This window comes from Lepidochelys olivacea (assembly GCF_965140295.1).
Source record: "Lepidochelys olivacea isolate rLepOli2 genome assembly, chromosome: 1".
Classification (NCBI taxonomy): domain Eukaryota; kingdom Metazoa; phylum Chordata; order Testudines; family Cheloniidae; genus Lepidochelys; species Lepidochelys olivacea.
This window is the reverse complement of record NC_140411.1, coordinates 266,316,882-266,336,914: the sequence shown is the minus strand read 5'-3', so window position 1 is coordinate 266,336,914 and position 20,033 is coordinate 266,316,882. Positions and strand designations below refer to the sequence as shown.

The window sequence follows — 20,033 nt, the reverse complement described above, 5'->3', positions numbered from 1 at the left end:
GGAAATAAGAGAACACCACCTCCCGTGGTGCTCTCTGAAACTAGTGGGGCAGACCAGGATCCAGGAATGCCAGAGGCTCTGCCAAGATCCCAGTAACATCTGTCCAAAACTCTGAGATGGTAGCTGCAGCAAAAGCAGTCATGTTTGGGAAGATGACACCTTTGGAGACTGAAGGGATATCTGCGCAAGGTATATGTGTTTGTGTTTTTTAACTCAGGTTTTTGCATGGTTGGGGTTTGGGAGCAGTTTTCTGGGTTCACGTGAACATTCATATGGGTGTGAAACAGGATGAAGATGTAGCATCATGTGAAGATAGAAGTCCTCTCTTCCCATCTGCCTTCTCTGGTTCCCCTGGTGCATCAGCCCTCTAATTCCCTCATCCTATGGATATTGCTAGTTTTGGAAGTCCCACCCATAATGCCCATCACCACCTTTCCCCATTCACCTACATGGATCAGTTCTGAGGGCAGAAGTACCCTGCTAGCTGAGCCATGCCATGTGATCATTCTAAGGCTAAGTGCACTGCACGGCCTGGTATAGAGTGCATTCACTACACACCACACCTCACCAGCACAGGTATAAACCTCTGTGTAGATGGTGAACAGACTGTGCCAGAAACTTAGGGCATATACCTTACATGGCTCTCTGTGCCCAAGCAGTGCCTCTCCCATCTACGCTGCTGTTTTTAGCAATGTAGTGTCCCACTCCTGGAGCCTCTCTCGCTGCTGCAGGGGAAAGTTCTGGCCTGGGGAGGCAGCAGGCAGAGGCTCATTGACGTAAGCATATTGACTCACTCCATATTTCTCTTTTCAGAGACCACTTCTGCAACAAGGCAAAAAATGGGAAATGTTTGGCATATCCATTACATGGCAGGAATGTGACCATGCATTTGGGAATACAAGAAGCAGAGTGCTTGACAGATCCCTTGGCAAGGAACAAAAACTAGATCTGTTTTTACAACGTTCAGAAAAACATGGAAAGAAAAAATTTGAAGTTTGAAGAAAAATGCAACTTCTCTTTAAATGCCAAGGGAAATTTATGCAAGAGGACAAAGAGTGTGTGAGGAGCTATGTACAACATGATAAAGAATAAGACTTCAAAACAAAGTTTTGAACTTTTGATAGAGTACATGCAGGGCCAATAGCAGTTTGCACAGTTAGTCCACATTTCAGCATAAAACAAAATCTGGCTTGCTGTTTTTTGTTATGTATTAACTACATTTTTGAAGGTGGCTTCCATGTTTCGTGATAAAATACATTATGCAAATCAATCTCAGTTAATAGTTCAGCAGGCATAGTTTGAATTACCTTAAACAGCACTGCTTTTCTACCCCCATATCCTCTTTGTCCAAAAGCATCTAAATGCTGGTAATACTTTTATTAAAAACTAATTAATTCATGGTATCAAACCCACTAGCAACTATGGAATCAGTGATATTAAGTTAAACTGCTAACATTTCAGTATGCCGCATTCAGGCATTAAGCGCATCGATCCCCTTGCATTCCTACAACAGCAGAATATGAGCACAAAGCAACTCTGATTTGGTTCATATGCCTGTTGCAGGCAATGTTCATAATTGTCACACGTTTAGTGGCACACCTTTGTCCACCTCCATTCTTTGCTCCAAGACTCATGCCTTCCTCTGTCCATTGTCAAACACCTCCTTTGCTTTCACAATATTGGATAGAATACAACAAGCGGATATCACGACACTGTTCACTGTATTCAGTAGGTACTTCCACTTTGCTTTCAGCCTTTCAGAGGCATACTTGACCACCTTTCTGCACACACTCTGTAGCTGTATCACTCTCCCCTCGCCCACTCCAGTAAACATCTAGGAACTATGCACCATGATCTTATAAGGCTTTTGTCACCATGGAGTGGTAGACTTTTGTTAGTTTATTCCTGGGCTTGATCAGGTGCGCATGGGTTCATCTATAGCTCCAGAAATTCAGGAAACCCAGCTATTCAAATCCATCAGTGGTCTTGTGGATGTTTGCTAGCTTGATTGTACGCCACTGAAACACTTGATCTCTGTTGCTATATTCAAGGATTTCCAGTCCCACTGGTGCCTGATTGACCAGTTGCTATCCAGGGTAGACCTCTTCCTTAGGACAAACACTGCTTTCATTCTACAGAGAATGACATTCTCATGCAGGTAATCTGGAGCTTCCCAAAGGGATGCAAAAGTCTCCTCGTTCGAGTAGTGTCCCTTTGGGTGCTCCACTGTAGGTATATCTGTTTTCCCGTGCCTCTTATTGGAGATTTTGGTAGCAGTGTCCATTTGGCCAACACATAAACTCTTCCTGCCTTGAGGCTAACTAGTACTGCATGGGTGAACCATCCCCAGTTCCTTCTCAACTGCACTTGGCCTAAGACAGAGCAAATTGCAGTCCGCTTTCTCTTTACACCAGAGTTTGAGTTCAGTTTCTTAGCTTCTTTTAGCATTTCCATTAGATTTTTCTTAGTTTTATAAGGTTTCTGGTTTTTTTACTGTTCAAAAAAAAAATCTTCCCCCCGTCTTTTCCCTTTTTCTCATCTGGGGATCACCCCCAGCAAAAGGGCATGCCTGACTCCCCCGGGTTTAAACGGTGTCTTTCCTGCAGGGAGGCAGTACTGGAAATAGGTTACACTGCTACTGCGTCGGTGCTTTGGAGAGCTCACATTCCACAGAAGCGTACCTTCTGTCAGCAATTGAAGGCTAGATCCAAAAAGAACCAGGAGTTAAAGTTGAAACTCCTTATGGAGGATGTTCTTAAACGAGCTTCTGACCCTGGTCCCGAATCCCCTCCACGGTGAAGATTGTTCCCAGAGCCTTCTACATCTAAGGAGGGAGAACCAAAGAGGAAATCTTTGTACTCTCTTTGCAAGGCCTCCAAAAGAGAGCTGCAAGTCCTCAGACTGAGCCCCGGACCAGCCAGAGGAGATCTCTGGCATGGTCAGTCACCTCGGCTACAAAGCACGGTATCCAGAGGAGACACGGGTCCTCAGGTGCAGACACCACTTATAAGCCTAAAGACCTGAAGGGCGGAGGCTCTGAAGCGGCGACACCACCTGTCAAGGGCAAGAGCAAAGACTGTAATGTCTCTGTGAAAGCAGTACTGATGTGGAAACCCTTGGTATCAGCTACTTCCAAACAACCATCTTCGGACTGATCATCTCGTGCAAGATCTCTGCCGATTTCCTCAGTATCAGCGAATCCGCACCAACAAGCCTTGATGGTGCTGATCACAGTGGTACTGCAGGAGTTTCATTTTCCCAGAGATCTCATGGTGGCTGAGACTCTAAGAGTTTCCCACTTGCTTGATACCAGGGCCCTGGTACTGAGCACATCTCGATCCCTGGAATCACCACTGGCACCAGGGTGTTGGCCACCAGTCTCCTTGTCAGTTCCAATGCTGTCCAATGAGGACTCAGATAGTGACCAGGATGATATCCTCTCACTGTCCTCACACCATGGCCCATTTCTACATCAACCAGGGCCCTTCCAGTTCACCCTCAGTCCAAACCTCAACCTTCTTGGTATGACCACCCGTGGGTTCCACCATACTGGGAACATGGGCAACCTACAGGCACCATACTTCTCGGGCATCTGGTGTCTCCTCCCAAGTGTCAGTAAGATGGTCTCCTTCAGCCTCTGCATCCAGAGCTCCATAACCTCAAAAGAAAACTTGAGCAGGAGGCCAGATTAAAGAGAAAAGGAGTATTTGTGGCACCTTAGAGACTAACCAATTTATTTGAGCATGAGCTTTCGTGAGCTACAGCTCACTTCATCGGATGCATACCGTGGAAACTGCAGCAGACTCTATATACACACAGAGATCATGAAACAATACCTCCTCCCACCCCACTGTCCTGCTGGTAATAGCTTATCTAAAGTGCTCATCAAGTTGGGCCATTTCCAGCACAAATCCAGGTTCCCTCACCCCCCTCCAAAAACACACACACGCACACACAAACTCACTATCCTGCTGGTAATAGCTCATCCAAAGTGACCACTCTCCCTACAATGTGCATGGTAATCAAGGTGGGCCATGTCCAGCACAAATCCAGGCTTTCTCACCCCCCCCACCCCCCTTTTCCCGGGACACACACACACTGTGTATATAAAGTCTGCTGCAGTTTCCACGGTATGCATCCGATGAAGTGAGCTGTAGCTCACGAAAGCTCATGCTCAAATAAATTGGTTAGTCTCTAAGGTGCCACAAGTACTCCTTTTCTTTTTGCGAATACAGACTAACACGGCTGTTACTCTGAAACAGATTAAAGAGGTTACACCACAAACCAATATCTCCTCCTTCTCACCAGGTGAGGCAGTGATGGCCCCCTCCATCATCCATGGAGGATGATTTTAAACTATTTCATGATCTTACAAAAAGAGTAGCAGATACTACAAATTCCCCTTGAGAAGGTGAGACCTGACAAACCCTCCAGTCCCAACCTGTGGATCTGCCGACTCAAGACATTGTTCCTCCATAGTTCCAACAGACAGACCTGCTGCTCCAAGGAGATACAAGAAGTGTTATTACACAGTAAACAAATTGTCTACCTGCCGCATTCACCTGCAAAAATGGAAAAGATTCCAGATTTGGTATAATTCCAAGCAAGTTACCTTGGTATCTTCCTCCCTCCCCACCATGCTAAACTACATACTAGGCCTCAAGAGGACAGGGCTGTCTCTCAGCTCAGTCAAAGTACATCTTGCAGCCATAATGGCTTTCTACAAGCAGAGGGATATTCTGTTTTCACCTGTCCAACAACAGAGATTCCTTGAAGATATAGCAAAAAGAAAAGGAGGACTTGTGGCACCTTAGAGACTAACAAATTTATTTGAGCATAAGCTTTCGTGAGCTTATGCTCAAATAAATTTGTTAGTCTCTAAGGTGCCACAAGTCCTCCTTTTCTTTTTGCGGATACAGACTAACACGGCTGCTGCTCTGAAACCTGTCAAATATAGGAAACCTCTTTCCCCAAATCAGGCACCCCATTCCAGTGAGGGACCTAAATCTAGTTTTAAAGAGCCTAACTAGACGGCACTTTGAACCTATGGCCCCTTGTTCTTTTACACATCTACCAATGAAGACAGCATTCCTAGTAGCCATCACCTTGGCATGGAGAATAGGGAAAATAGCAGCATATTAATGGCACATACACCCCTTCACAATTTTCTTTTAAAGTCACACCCAAAGTTCATCCCCATGGTCACCTCGTCTTTTCACATGAAACAGTTCATTCACCTTCTACCCAAAGTCTCTTCATGACAACAGGGAGGCTACACTACATACACATGATGTTAGGAGAGCCGTGGCCTTTTATTTGGACAGGACAAAGGCCTTTACGAAATCTCCTAAGCTCTTCCTCTAAATTGTGGAAAGGTCAAAGGTGTAGCAGTATCAGCTCAGAGACTCTACAAATGGGTCCTGAATTGTATTAACTAGTGCTACCATGATCGTAATTTGCTACCCTCATCTGGAATCCATACGCATTCCATGAGTGTTTCTCATCTCTGTCACGCCATTAAAAATGTTTCTATGCCAGAAATCTGCAGGGCAGTGACTTGCGCATCTGCTCATATTTTCACAGAACACTATACAATTACTAGATTTTCAGCTCCACAGCGTTGTCATCCATAATAGACTAGATGCCGAAGCCCTGACCCTCCATTGGGGAATACTGCTTGGGAGTCACCTATCTTGGAGTACCCATAGGGATGCTACTCAAAGAAGAGGAAGTTACTCACCTTGTGCAGTAATGATAGTTCTTCAAGGTGTGTCCCCCTTGGGTGCTCTACAACCCTCCCTTCTACTTTGGTGTTCTCAGTAGGGGAGCTGCAGTAGGGAAGGAACAGAGGGTGGTTCACCCACATAGTGCTAGTTAGCCTCGAGGAAATGCTCTCCCTCCCTTGTGCTCATGTGTGGGCCAAACAGACAGTGCTACCAAAACCTTCATTGAGGGACGCAGATACACATACAATGGAGCATCCACAGGGACATCATTACTGCACAAGGTGAGTAACTTCCTCTTCCTCACTTAGTTCTGCAGTTACCTTGGATAAGCAGGTGTATCCAACAACCCTCACGCAATTTGTAATCATGCTCCTGACTTCAAAATGGCATGCAGTCCACTGAACTTTGTCTTGAAGCAGCTCATGGAGCTGATTACTTTGATCATGGTGGAGAATAGAGCCTTTCACGCAACATGAATTCCACTGTTGGACTCTTCCTCTGACTTACTGTGTGTATTGCTAGAATTTGTTCCTCTTTCTCTTCTGGGTCACCTGGGATGCTTGGTGATTTAATATTGAGGATCTCCATTCTGAAAAAAAGGATGCATAGAATGGACACATTACCCATATCCTCCTTTACATTGGGGCAAACTGTTTTAGTTTTCAGTGGTACGGTTACCTATTATAGATACAACCTTGGTTTCCCTCCGTTCTTAGCCTCATGCCTCAATCCTCACTATCCCCTGTAACTGAAAGCTGCATTGTGTGCCAAACAGCCTTTCCTCCAAGTTCCTCTTAAGAAACTCTACCTACTTCTAGGTAATATTCTTTATCCTCTTCATCATTTAATAGTCTGCATACAATTAGACAAAGAGCTGTTCAAGTTTAAAAAAAAAAGTTCCTTACTTCAAAGAGCCAGCTATCTGTGAAATGCCATATAAACTTAATGCTGTGTCCTTCTAAAATGATTACCCGAGCGTGTGTGTCGAAGACATAACTTGTGATAAGCATGGCTGTGACCAAGCCTCAAGAGTGGGTCATTGATTATGATCCAACAGTTAAGTGAAGTGTGCATGAAGGATTGACTGTTGCATGGGGTTTGTTCTTCAGTTGTGGTGCTACAATACCTTGATTTTAAGCCACATTTCCTTAAAAATCCAAGTTCAAGGGTAGATCAAGTCAATATGGTGTTGCTGTGCATGGAGTTGAATGCATCTTTTCCATTAACACTAATAGAATGTGTCGACTTTTAAATTCCTGTGCATGGCAATGAAAAAGTATATTCCCTATACTTTCAGTACAAGCTCTATCCTTTGCATACCAGCTCAAGTACTTCAGATTAGCTGTTTGTCCAGGACAGTGTAGAGAGACTGTTCATTTGGTATCCTGCTTCTAGTACTGGTCAGTGTATTGTAATTCAGGGGAAGGTTAAATTCTTCTATAATGCACCTAGTCAGTCAACTCGGTTGGGTGTTAAAACATGGGGAGAGAATTCCCTGTTTTCCATGTAATTGATTAAGTTTCATATTTTAAACTGTCAGCCCCAGAGGAAATTCCGTAATATGTGCGCGTCATATCTTTAGCATCACTTCAGTAACTTCTTCATTCTCATCAATTTTAAATTTTGTCTTACGATGCATTGTGTATATATTGTGTTATATAAACTTTGTTACTGTATGTCTCAAACTGTTATGAAGACTAGTTATACATTTTATAATTCTGAGTTTTGTTTTCAGGACTGAGAATGGGTAGGAGTGCCTTGTGAGCAGCAGGGTGTGGAGGATAAATATATAATAGCCTTGACATGCTTTCTGAGTTGTATGTCTTCACTGCAAAAAAGGGTGGTTTTACCTCAAGATGGCTGTCTCAATGTGAAGCCCGAGGAGTGATGAGGCACTGCAGTTTTTGTTCGAATGCTTGTTTGTGTCCATTTCATGGTTGGTGTGTGTGTGTGTGTACGCACGCTGCATGTACCGTTGCTGGAGATCTTTCCATCCGTCTGGCATCCATCAGGCTGGCTCTAGTGCCCTCTTGTGTGCCATATAAGGAGTGCCACCAGCCACAGACCCTCTCAGTTCCTTCTTACCACCTGTGATGGTTGCTGAAATGTCTCCCCTTGCTTCAGCAAGGTGCCTATCAGTGGTTTTCTTCTCTGTATTGTAAGTTTATTCTATAGTTTAGTTACAGTGTATACATTGTAAATAGTACGAGGAGTACTTGTGGCACCTTAGAGACTAACAAATTTATTTGAGCATAAGCTTTTGTGGGCTAAAGCCCACTTAATCAGATGCATGCACTGGAAAATACAGTAGGAAGATATAGATATAGACAGAGAACATGAAAAAATGGAGGTTGCCATACCAACTCTAACAAGAGTAATCAATTAAGTTGTGCTATTATCAGCAGGAGAAAAAAAAACTTTTGTAGTGATAATCAGGATGGCCTATTTCAAACAGTTGATAAGAAGGTGTGAGTAACTGTAAGGGGGGAAATTAGCATAGGAAAATAGTTTAGTTTGTATAATGACTCATCCACTACCAGTCTTTATTCAAGCCCTATTTAATGGTGTCCAGTTTGCAAATTAATTCCAGTTCTGCAGTTTCTCATTGGAGTCTGTTTTTGAACTTTTTTTGTTGAATAATTACGACTTTTAGATCTGTAATTGAGTGTCCAGGGAGGTTGAAGTGTTCCGCAACTGGTTTTTGAATGTTATAATTCTTCATGTCTGATTTGTATGCATTTATTCTTTTGCATAGAGACTGTCCAGTTTGGCCAATGTACATGGCAGAGAGGCATTGCTGGCACATGATGGCATATATCACATTGGTAGATGTACAGGTGAACGAGCCTCTGATAATGTGGCAGATGTGATTAGGCCCTATGATGGTGTCCTTTGAATAGATATGTGGACAGAGTTGGCTATGGGCTTTGTTGCAAGGATAGGTTCCTGGGTTCGTGTTTTTGTTGCGTGGTGTGTGGTTGCTGGTAAGTATTTTCTTCAGGTTGGGAGGCTGTCTGTAAGCGAGGACTGGCCTGTCTTCCAAGATCTGTGAGAGTGAGGGATCATCCTTCATGATAGGTTGTAGATCCTTGATGATGCGATGGACAGGTTTTAGTTGGGGGCTGAAGGTGAAGGCTAGTGGCGTTATTTTCTTTGCTGGGCCTATCCTGTAGTAGGTGACTTCTGGGTACTCTTCTGGCTCTATCAGTCTGTTTCTTCACTTCAGCAGGTGGGTATTGTAGTTGTAAGAACGCTTGATAGAGATCTTGTAGGTGTTTGTCTCCGTCTGAGGGATTGGAGCAAATGCGGTTGTATCTTAGAGCTTGGCTGTAGACAATGGATCGTGTGGTTTGGTGTGGATGAAAGCTGGAGGCAAGTAGGTAAGTAAAGCAGTCAGTAGGTTTCCTGTATAGGGTGGTGGTTATGTGACCATTGCTTATTAGCAGTGTAGTGTCCAGGAAGTGGGTCTCTTGTGTGGACTGGTTGAGGCTGAGGTTGATGGTGGGATGGAAATTGTTGAAATCATGGTGGAATTCCACAAGGGCTTCCTTTCCATGGGTCCAGATGATGATGTCATCAATGTAGTGCAAGTAGAGTAGGGGCGTTAGGGGACGAGAGCTGAGGAAGCGTTGTTCTAAGTCAGCCATAAAAATGTTGGCATACTTTGGGGCCATGCGGGTACCCTAAGCAGTGCCGCCGACTTGAAGGTATACTTTGTTCCCACATGTGAAATAGTTGTGGGTGAGGACAAAATTCAGCCACCAGGTTTGCTGTGACATTATCGGGGATAGTGTTCCTGACGGCTTGCAGTTCATTTTCGTGTGGAATGTTGGTGTAGAGGGCTTCTTCCAGAAAACACCATCCTGGCCACTATGGATGTAGATCACCAATGGATTGTAGTTTCCTCAGGAAGTCAGTGGTGTCTCGAGGATAGCTAGGAGTGCTGGTAGCATTGGGTCTTAAGAGAGAGTCTACATAGACAATCTTGCTGTCAGGGTGCCAATGCATAAAACAATGGGGCGTCCAGGATTTCCAGGTTTATGGACCTTGGGTAGCAGAATACCTCTGGTCGAGGTTCTAGGGGTGTGTCTGCAGATTTGTTCTTGTGCTTTTTCAGGGAGTTTCTTGAGTAGATGGTGTAGTTTCTTTTGGTAACCCTCAGTGGGATCAGAGGGTAATGGCCTATAGAAAGTGGTGTTAGAGAGCTGCCTAGCAGCCTATCATTCATATTCCAACCTGTTCACGATGAGGGCAGCACTTCCTTTGTCAGCCTTTTTGATTATGTCGTCAGAGTTGTTCCTGAGGCTGTGGATGGCATTGTGTTCTGCACGGCTGAGGTTATGGGGTAAGTGATGCTGCTTTTCCACAATTTCAGCCCATGCACGTTGGCGGAAGCAGTCTATGTAGAAATCCACTCTGTTTTAACCTTCAGGAGAGGTCCATGCAGAATCCTCCTTTTTGTAGTGTTGGTAGGAAGGTTTCTGTGGGTTAGTATGCTGTTCAGAGGTGTGTTGGAAATATTCCATGAGTCGGAGACATCGAAAGTAGGATTCTAGGTCACCACAGAAATGTATCATGTTCGTGGGGGTGGAGGGGCAGAAGGAGAGGCCCTGAGGTAGGACAGATTCTTCTGCTGGGCTAAGAGTAGAGCTGGATAGATTTGCTATTTCCCCATGCTAATTTTCCCCCTACTGTTACTCAGACCTTCTTGTCAACTGTTTGAAATTGGCCATCCTGATTATCACCACAAAAGTTGTCTTCTCCTGCCCGTAATAGCCCACCTTAAATGATTATTCTCTTTCGTGTTGGTATGGCAACCCCCATTTTTTCATTTGTGTGTGTGTAAAAAAAAAAAAAAAAAAAAAAAAAAAAATCCTACTGTATTTTCCAGTGCATGCATCTGATGAAGTGGGCTTTAGCCCATGAAAGCTTATGCTCAAATAAATTTGTTAGTCTCTTAGGTGCCACAAGTACTCCTCGTTCTTTTTGCTGATACAGACTAACATGGCTACCACTCTGAAGCCTGACACCATGCAAGGCATTGTAAATAGTGTTACTGTAGAGGGTACCCTCTCCCCTTATTGTTAAGGGTCTCCCATTACCCCTGGAGCTGGGCTTCAAGTCTTTTGCTGCCTGTGGCAAGCCGATGCCTGTGAGCAATGCACATTCCAGTTGTCTGAAGAGTCTGGGAGAATCTCGTATGAAAGATCACTGTCAAATTTGTTAAGACTTTAAGCCTTGCACAAAGGACAGAGTGATCAGACTTAAGGTTATCCTATCTTTAGACTGGCCTCAGAACCAAGCTACTCAGATTCAGCACCAAGCACTTCGGCCTTGGTGCAAAGCACTTCTCCGGCACTGTGTACCTCCCAGCACTACTCTCCATCTCTGATGCTGAAGAAGAAACACTAAAAGTAGCACACCAACAGAGGGCACTTGTCAGTGCCAAAGAATGGCAAGCAAGGGGAAGGCAGTGAAGTGCAACCTGCCTTCAGGCCACTTTTCCACCTCTGGTCCCATGGCGGCACCGTTGAGATGGTTGAGTCTGGTGCTGGATCCCTCACCGACACTGGGAAGTCGTTGTGGTGCTGGCAGAATTGCAGTGCCTCCAACTCGGGAGTCCTTTGCAGCGGCTAGAGATTTGCTGTCACTCCTGGTCCTGCCTACCCTGTTTAATCAGCTGCCGGCTCTGTCAACCTTGAGCAGCAGAGAGCACGGTGCTCTGAGCACCTTTCTGTCACCTGGCCCTCTGGTACCTTCTAGAGGGAAGCAGTCTCTTTTCTCCTCTTCTGTTCACCGGACCCTCGGCACCAACTGGAGGCAGCAAGAGGTACTGCTCCCCCATGGTCACCTAGAGAGGACTCTCTTTGTCTGAGTCCAACGTGGAGGTCTACATTCAGCCTAAGAGCCATCAGTACTCATCCTACATGCCATCGTACCTCTAGTGCAGTGCTGGTGCCTGGCCAGGAGGACAATGGTCTGTGCAATGGCCATGCTGGAATCCTTGCGGTTTTCCCCCGGTACCAGGTCCCCCTTCCCACTGATCCTTTCAGTTGCTTCTGAGAAGTGGTCCCCACTCCTCCACATTCAGCACCGGACACTGACTCCAGTACCGACCCTAGTACCGATCTACAGGATGTGCCCCCTGTGGAGGTTACTGAAGCTGAAAAAGAGAAAAGCCCCCTTTTCCAGTACAGGCCTCTTCCTTCTCCTCCTCCTCCTCCCCGGATGAGGCCATCTCGGGCCCAAGCAGTTAACTACCACAAGAAGACTTTCGGGCTCATCAACAGCACCTAAAGCGGATAGTGGTTAACTTGGGGCTAGAGATTGAAAAGCTCAAGGGATCATCCCGCAGCCCCATTGACATTCTGGTTGCAGCAGCTCCATCTAAGGTGGTCTTATCCATTAATGAGGTAGTAATGGATCAGGTTAAAGTCCTGTGCCAGACACCATCTTCTCTTCAAAATAAGGGGCGGAGGAGAAATATGTGCCAGCCAGTGGGTACGAGTATCTGTACTCTCATCCCACTTGTATCGCTGGCTAATGAAAGGGACAGACAGGGCCAGTCGAGTGCTACTCCCAAACAGAAGAATGCAAAGAAACGTGATCTATTTGGGAGGAAAGTTTATTCAACAGGTGGTCAACAACTAAATATCTCAAACCAACAAGCCTTACTGGGGAGTAAGACTACAATTTGTGGGACTTCTTGGCCAAATTTAAGAACTCTGTGCCCTAGGAATCAAGGCAGGAATTCTCAGCCCTCTTAGAAGAGGGAGGGAATGTTGCCAGAGCGCCTCTCCAGGCGGCACTGGACGCAGCAGGTGCATGGTGAGGACAATTGCCTCTGCTGTCACCATGAGCCTATGCTCTTGGCTGCAGCCCTTGGGACTCCCTCACGAGGTCCAGCAGTCAATCTGGGCCTTTCAAAGGCTCCTCATTATTTTCAGAGGAGATGAACATGAGGCTGCATGGCCTGAAGGTTTCAAGGGCTAGCCTCATGTCCCTGGATCTCTCTGCTCTGTCTACTTTGAGGAAGCATATCAATCCCCATCAGCCACCACGCTTCCCAGCTCAGTGTCTGAGAAGGAACCCTGTAAAAGAAAGGGGAGAGGTTATAAGCACTGTCAACTACTTCCATCCACCTCAGCCTCCCAGCTGGGCTTGCGTAGGCACTTTGGTTGGCCTAAGCAGGTCTTTTTGAAGGTGTGCCCAAGGCACTATACCAGTCCCCCCCCTCAGATCCTGTCTCTCCTTTATTTTTGGACTGACTGTCCCACTTCATTCCGGCATGTTCCCACATAACATCAGACCTCTGAGTGCTAAAAACAGTGGTGGTCGGTGATACCCTTCAGTTTCCATCCACCTCTACCTCCCGCCCCCAATCCCTATCCCTCTTCAGGGATCCTTCTCACAAGCCTCTCCTCACCCAGGAGGGTGCAGACCCTCCTACGGATGGGGGCTCTGGAGGAGGTACTGCAAAACTTGAGAGGGAAGGAGATTTACTCCTAATATTTTCAAATCCCAAAGGCCAAGAGAGGCCTTTGATTCATCCTGGGCTTGTCGCCTCAACTAATATCTCAAGAAACTGAGATTCTGCATGGTCTCCTTGGCCTCCACCATTTCCTCCCTAGATCCAGAGGACTGGTACACCGCGATTGATTTGAAGGACACTTACTTTCACATTTTTATCTTTTGTGACCACAGAAGATTTCTCAGGTTTATTGTGAACCAAACTCATTTCCAATTCACTATTCTTCCCTTCAGCCTGTCCGCAGCCCCCTGGATCTTCATGAAGTGCCTGGTGGTAGCTGCCTTCCTCAGATGGCGAGGTGTTCTGGTCTACCTGTACCTCGACAAGTGGCTGATCAAGAGTTATTCAGAGGCTCATGTAAAGACCAGCATTAGCGTGGTTCAAGCCACTTTCCGAGTGCTGGGCCTCTTGATAAATGAGAAGAAGTTGACTTATTCCAGTTCAGAGAACAGAGTTTATCGGGCCAGTGCTTGACTTGACCCAAGCCAAAGTCTTCCTTCCAGAGATCTGATTCCAGATTATGTCAGATCTGATATTCAAAGTCATGGTTCACCCAATTACGACAGCCCGGATTTGCCTCAAACTACTAAGTCACATGGCCATCTGCAATTATGTGGTCTGGCATGCAAGGCTACACCTCAGGTCCCTGCAGACGTGGCGAGCTTCATTTCCTCCCTGAACAGACACCATTTGGACTCAGTGCTTGCTGTTCCAACACTGGACCTCTCTTCCCTCGACTGGTGGTGGAAGGACCCGCTGTCGGTAATAATGTGAGTCCTGTATCTCGCCCCGACTCGGCAGTGTCCCTAGTCTCGGACATGTCAGACCTAAGTTGGGTAGCCCGCCTCAACAGACACAGGGCTTGTGGTCCCAGGAAGAACTCTTCCTGCACATAAACATCAGGGAACTTGGGACAATTTGCTTAGCCTGCCAACTGTTGCTTCCCAAGGTCTCAGACAAGGTGGTGTGAGTTCTGACTGACAACACCGCAGCCATATTCTACCTCAACTAGCAGGGAGGAGCTTGATCCTCCATTCTGTGTCAGGAGGCTGTACATCCGTGGGACATGTGTGAAAGACTCGATCCACCTCAAGGCTTCACGTCTTCTGGGAGCCCAAAACGCACTGGCCGATCACCTCAGTGGATCCTTTTCCTCTGACCACAAGTCACCCAGAGGTCACCAGGTTCAAGCCTTAAAGGTGGGGTCTCCCCAAATGGACCTGTTTGTGACCAAGCAGAACAGAAAATGCCATTATTTTTTCTTAATTGCCCGGGCACAGTCCAGGCTCTCTCTCTGATGTCTTCCTGGTTCCATGGACAGAAAATTCCTATTCTGTGCATTCCCACTGGTCCTCTGGTTCACAAGGTCTTCCTGGAAATCAAACTGGACAAGGCAAGAGTTATTCTTAGTCTTGGCATGGCCACACAAATACTGGTTCAGCACGCTATTATATCCATCAGTAGCAGCCCCACTTCCTCTCTTCCTGGACCTGTATGGATGTTACATGGCTGAACCCAGAGGAGCAGGCCTGTTCAGAACAAGTTTGACAGGTTTTGCTGGGTAGTAGGAAGCCATCCACTAGGGCTACCTGCCTCACCAATTGGAAGTGTTTCTTGATATGGTCATCCCAACAAGACCTCATTCCAACTCAGTCTTCCCTTCAGTCTATCTTAGACTACTTGCTCCATCTTAAACAACAAGGTCTGGGTCGTGTCTATCAAGGTGCATTTAGCAGCAATTTTGGCCTTCCACTGACCAGTGAACACAGGTCAGTGTTCTCTCATGAAATGATGGTTCATTTTGTTACAGGGCTGGAGAGACTTTATCTTTAGATCCGCAAGCTGATCTCTTCTCTTCCCCCACCTCCCCCTCCCCCCGGTGGGACTTAAACATGGTTCTTTCAAGGCTCACAGGTCCTCCCTTTAAATCGCTAGTGTCATGCCCTCTACTGCTTCTCTCTTGGAAGGTCACCTTGCTTGTATTGATCATCCAGAAGAATCTCTGAAGTCAAGGGCCTTTCATCAGAACCACCATACACGGTGTTGTTCAGGGACAATGTTAACTGCACCCCACCACGCCTTTCTGCCAAAGGTGGTTTCACAGTTCCATAGCAACCAGGCCATTTTTCTACCAGTCTTCTTCCTGAAGCCTCACAAGAACTCAAAGTGGCGACTTCACTCATTGGATATTAGGCTTGCCCTTGCCTTCTTTATTGAGAGGACTAAACCCTTTTGCAGATCCACACAACTCTTTGTAGCAGTAGCAGAAAGGATGAAAGGCCTTTCAGTGTCAGCCCAGAGGATCTCATCCTGGATGACCTCCAGTATTCGGGCATGCTGTGAGCATGAGAATGTTCACCATCATGACTGCTCACTCCACAAGAGTTCAGGTCTCTTCAGCAGTGTTCATCGCAGAGGTTCCAATCCACAACTTGGTCATTGGTGCCTACTATTGCATCCCACTACACCATTACCCAATAGGCTTGAGACACTGCCAGGTTCAGGAGAGTAGTGTTGCAGTCTGCATGTCCATGAGCTCCAAGCCCACCTCGTGGGGTATTGCTTGTGAGTCACCTAATGTGGAATGGACAAGAGCAAGCACTTGATGAAGAAAAATGGTTACTGACTTTTCTGTAACTGTTCTTTGAGATGTTGGTCATGTCCATTCCATGACCCACCTTCCTACCCCTCTGTCAGAGTTGGCCAGCAAAAAGAGACTCAAAGGGTGCGTGGCCGGCAGTGCCCCATATACTAGCTCATAAGCACATGGCACCAGAGTGCAATAAAGCCAGCCCGATGGATACCACCTGGGGAAACCTCTCTGGCAATGGTTCACCCGGCGCGCACACACACCTGATGTGAAATGGACACAAGGAACACATCTCGAAGTACAATAATTATGGAAAGGTTCGTAACTGTTTTTTAAACTCCTGTGTAGCTCGTTGGGGTGAACCCACCGTGGGTTTACTTCAACTAACTTAATTGAGGTAAAACCTACGGTGCTTGTCTTCAATGAGAGAGCTATTTTGAGGTAAAATTGTGCTTCCTCCCCTCTCCCCAGTGGAGACAGTCTGTCTGAAACTGCTAGGCAAACATGTTAACAGTACTATTAAATGATCCAGTGTAGTAGTTGTTGTAGTAACCTGCCTCTATACCAAGGGAAGATAACACAAAGAATGAACTACACAATAGCAAAATTCTCTGGTCAGAAAGCTAAGAGGACTCTTGAAAACCCAGAGGTGCACATTTTGATTTCATGACAATGACCAAATGGATTCTTTTGTTCTATGTTATAGACTGGCTTTTAAAATATTCTTCATATGTATGACAGAATTAAACTGGATGTGCGATGACAGGGCCCTGCCTTTTCCCATGCTTACTGTGCTGCCTTACTGAAATTCCTTGGGAGGATTCTGTCCTGTTGCCAATGCTTGTAGAGTTCTCCGACGGGGGGAGCAGCAGAGTCAGTGTAATGTTTGTCAGTTTCACTATTACATGAGTGCAAGTAGGGGTATTGTTTGAAAGTAATGTGAGATTCCCCTCTCTTCCTAAGGGGCTGTGTACACTGTGTCCACAGAGCTGCCAACCAGAAAACTACATAACATTAACATCAATTTGTATATCTAATTACTGAGATTAATTGTTCTCAAATATTTAGTTTCTTAACTGGGTTGCATTTAATGGTGTGTTTTATGTTCAGCCATATCCAGAAGATCCAGCAGTGTACAAACCACTCTCCCAGGAAGAGCTGCAAAGGATAAAAAATGAAAAGAAACAGAAGCAAAACGAGAGAAAGCAGAAAATATCAGAGAATCGCAAACACCTGGCCAGTGTACGGGTTGTACAGAAGAACCTTGTCTTTGTGGTAGGGCTGTCACAGCGCCTAGCAGATCCAGAGGTAAACAGTTCACATGTGCCACTTCTCCCTGCTGCCTAAATACTACCATAATCAGAATATCTAAAGACCACACCTAAAGTGTGGTATCCTTGTGCTTCACTTGGATGGCAAACTGCATGTCGGTTTTTACTGATGCCAGATAAAACAACTCTCTAGAAATGGCTGCTCTGATGCTTAGGGTCCCTTCACTTTAAGGGCGTGGATGAAATTCCTCCCTCCTTCAAACCTCACCAGCTGTTCATTGTTTTTGTTTCTGTTAATACTAGGTGTACTAACCTTTTTTTGGAGAAACACAATGTTTGGTTTCTTCAACATAAAATGAGCTGAAGGATTCGGATATATGAGCTTTACCTGTGTTAGACCCACAGCTACAGCACCACTGTCCATTGCAAGTGTCTTTCCCCTACTTCTAGAGTGGCGTCAGTGCCCCTCTTAGTCTCATTTGGCCCACCTACCTGCTGTACCTGGCGTGCAACTGGAGGTGAGGAGTAGATACTTAACTATTTCAATGCAAAGGTATTAGCTGATAGGGCCAGGGAATCCCCCTACTGTTCCACTGATAGATCAGACTCGTAGAAATTCTGCTGTATTATGTCCCAGTATTGCCTCCATTCAGTTGCATTTTCTTATGGCAGCCTTATCTGGGAGGAAAAAAATCCAGAACGTAGGAAGGGAGATCTAAGCATCTGGGTCAGGTGGGCGACAAAAGAACTGAGTTGCCTAAATTGCAGGGCCGTTATCTCTTACCACTCCACTCCTCATCAAAGATGAGTACAAAATTTTCTGGTTAGTGAAGTGTACCCACCACTTTCTGTAACAGTTTTGCTTTAATTTTAAAAAAGTTTCTAACCTTCATAGTTGCAGAGAACCTTCTAAAAGTGACAAATGTAGTTCTGTCTTCCTGAAACTGCAGGTGCTTTCTGAATACAGATATGAATTACCAAGGCCCAAATCCTGTCCCTAGTATGCAGTGAAACTGCTGGACTGTGCACTGCAGAATTTCTCTCTGGTTTGGGTTGGAGGAAAAGTACTCCCTTCGACTCCTCTCATGCTGTTCCTTAGATGCAGAGCCACTCCATAGTTGCATATCCAGCCTCAGAACTGGATATGCAACTCACTACTTCATCTCCCTCTACGCTGCCGGGGGGAGGGTAATGGCCAGTGGATTGATATTGCGATTCTCTCTGCAAACTCCATCATTGCACAGGTAGCTACTACACAGCTGGGCTCTTTAATGTACAGGAAGTGTGCCTCCCTTGATGAGCTCCCTTTATCATGTTCCTCTGCAGAGTGGAGCTACACAGATTCTGCTAGAAGACAACCCCTTGCTGCAGGGGAGGGGGAAGCTCTTAAAAAAACTGCTCCAGAGGTGATTCTTGCAATTGCAGGCTGGGAAGCCTAACTTCTTAGAACCATAGGGTTAGAAGAGGCCCCAAGGTTCAACTAGTCTAACCCCCTTACAAGATGCAGGATTTGTTGAGTCTAAACCATCCAAGACAAATGGTTATTCAGCCTCTTTGAAAACCTCCAGGGAAGGAGATTCTATGACTTCTGCAGGCAGTTGGTTCATTGTCCTACTCTTCTTACAGTTAAGAAGCTTTTCCTGAGATTTATTTTAAATCTGCTATGCTGTAATTTGAAACCATTGCCTCTTGTCCTGCCCTCTGTGGCAACAGAGAGCAAATTTTCTCCATCTTTTTTATGGCAGCCTTTTAAGTATTTGAGGACAGCTATCATGTCCCTTAATCTCCTCTTTTCCAAACTAAACATACCCGGTTCCTTCAGCCTTTGCTCATATGGCTTGCATTCCATCCCTTTGATGATCTTTTGTCGCTCGCCTCTGGAACCCCACTTGAGACCTCCTTCCCATCTGACATTATACCATTAGTAGTTACTTTATGTGGCTGTTTAACCAGTTATGTATCCACTTCACGGTAGTTCTACCAAGCCTGCATTTCTCCAGCTTTTTTAGGAAAATGTCACGTGGGACAGTGTCAAAAGCCTCGATAAAATCTAGGTATATTTATGTCCACCACATTTCCCCTATCCATCAAATCAGTAACCTTGTCAAAGAAGAAAATCAAGCTGGTTTGGCATGATTTATTCTTCGTAAATTCATGTTGGCTGCTAATGATTACGCCTTCATCCTCTAGGTATTTGCAAATTGACTATTTCATACATTGTTCTAGTACAGAAGTCTCAAACTCAAATGCCCACGAGGGCCACATGAGGACTAGTACATTGGCCCAAGGACTGCATCACTGACACGCCCTCCCCTGCTGCCCTCGGCCCTGCCCCCACTCCATCCCTTCCATGAGGCCCTGCCCCTTCCCTGCCTCTTCCCGCCCCTTCCCTGCCCCCATTCCAACCCCTTGCCCAAAGTCCCCACCCCAACTCCACCCTCTCCCTGCCTAGGGGATGCAGGAGAGGTGCGGGGTGTGGCGGGGGCTCAGGGCAGGGGGTTGGGGTTTGGGGTGCGGCAGGGGGCTCAGGGCAGGGAGTGCAGGTGGTGTGCAGGGTGCAGCAGGGGCTCAGGGTAGGGAGTTGGGGTGAGGGGTGCAGGGCGGGGCAGGGGGCTTTGGGGTGCAGGAGGGGTGTGGGGTGCAGCAGGGGGCGGGCAGGGAGTTGGGGTGCGGGCTCCAGCCTGGCTGCTCTGCTCTGCTCCAGGAAGCAGCTGGAACCATGTTCCTGGGGCGGGGGGACATGGCTTGTTGTGCTGCTCTTGCTGCTCCTCCAAGTACCTCCCCCAAAGCTCCCATTGGCTGCGGTTCCCTGTTCCCAGCCAATGGGAGCTGCGGGGGTGGCGCCTGGAAGCGAGAGCAATGCATGGAGCTGTCTGCCGTGCGACCCCCTCCCCTCCTACCCCCGCCCCCAGGGG

General features: G+C 46.4%; 1 protein-coding gene across 7 annotated transcripts in view; it reads left to right on the top strand.

Moving 5' to 3' along the window:
• CNOT4 (CCR4-NOT transcription complex subunit 4) overlaps window positions 1–20,033 on the top strand; it is a 122,784-nt gene that overhangs the window by 59,466 nt on the left and 43,285 nt on the right. For all 7 annotated transcript variants that reach the window (XM_084652597.1, XM_084652594.1, XM_084652592.1 and 4 more), the window contains exon 3: window positions 16,958–17,155. In XM_084652597.1, coding sequence (XP_084508723.1) covers window positions 16,958–17,155 — 198 coding nt within the window. The remainder of the gene's footprint in view (window positions 1–16,957; window positions 17,156–20,033) is intronic.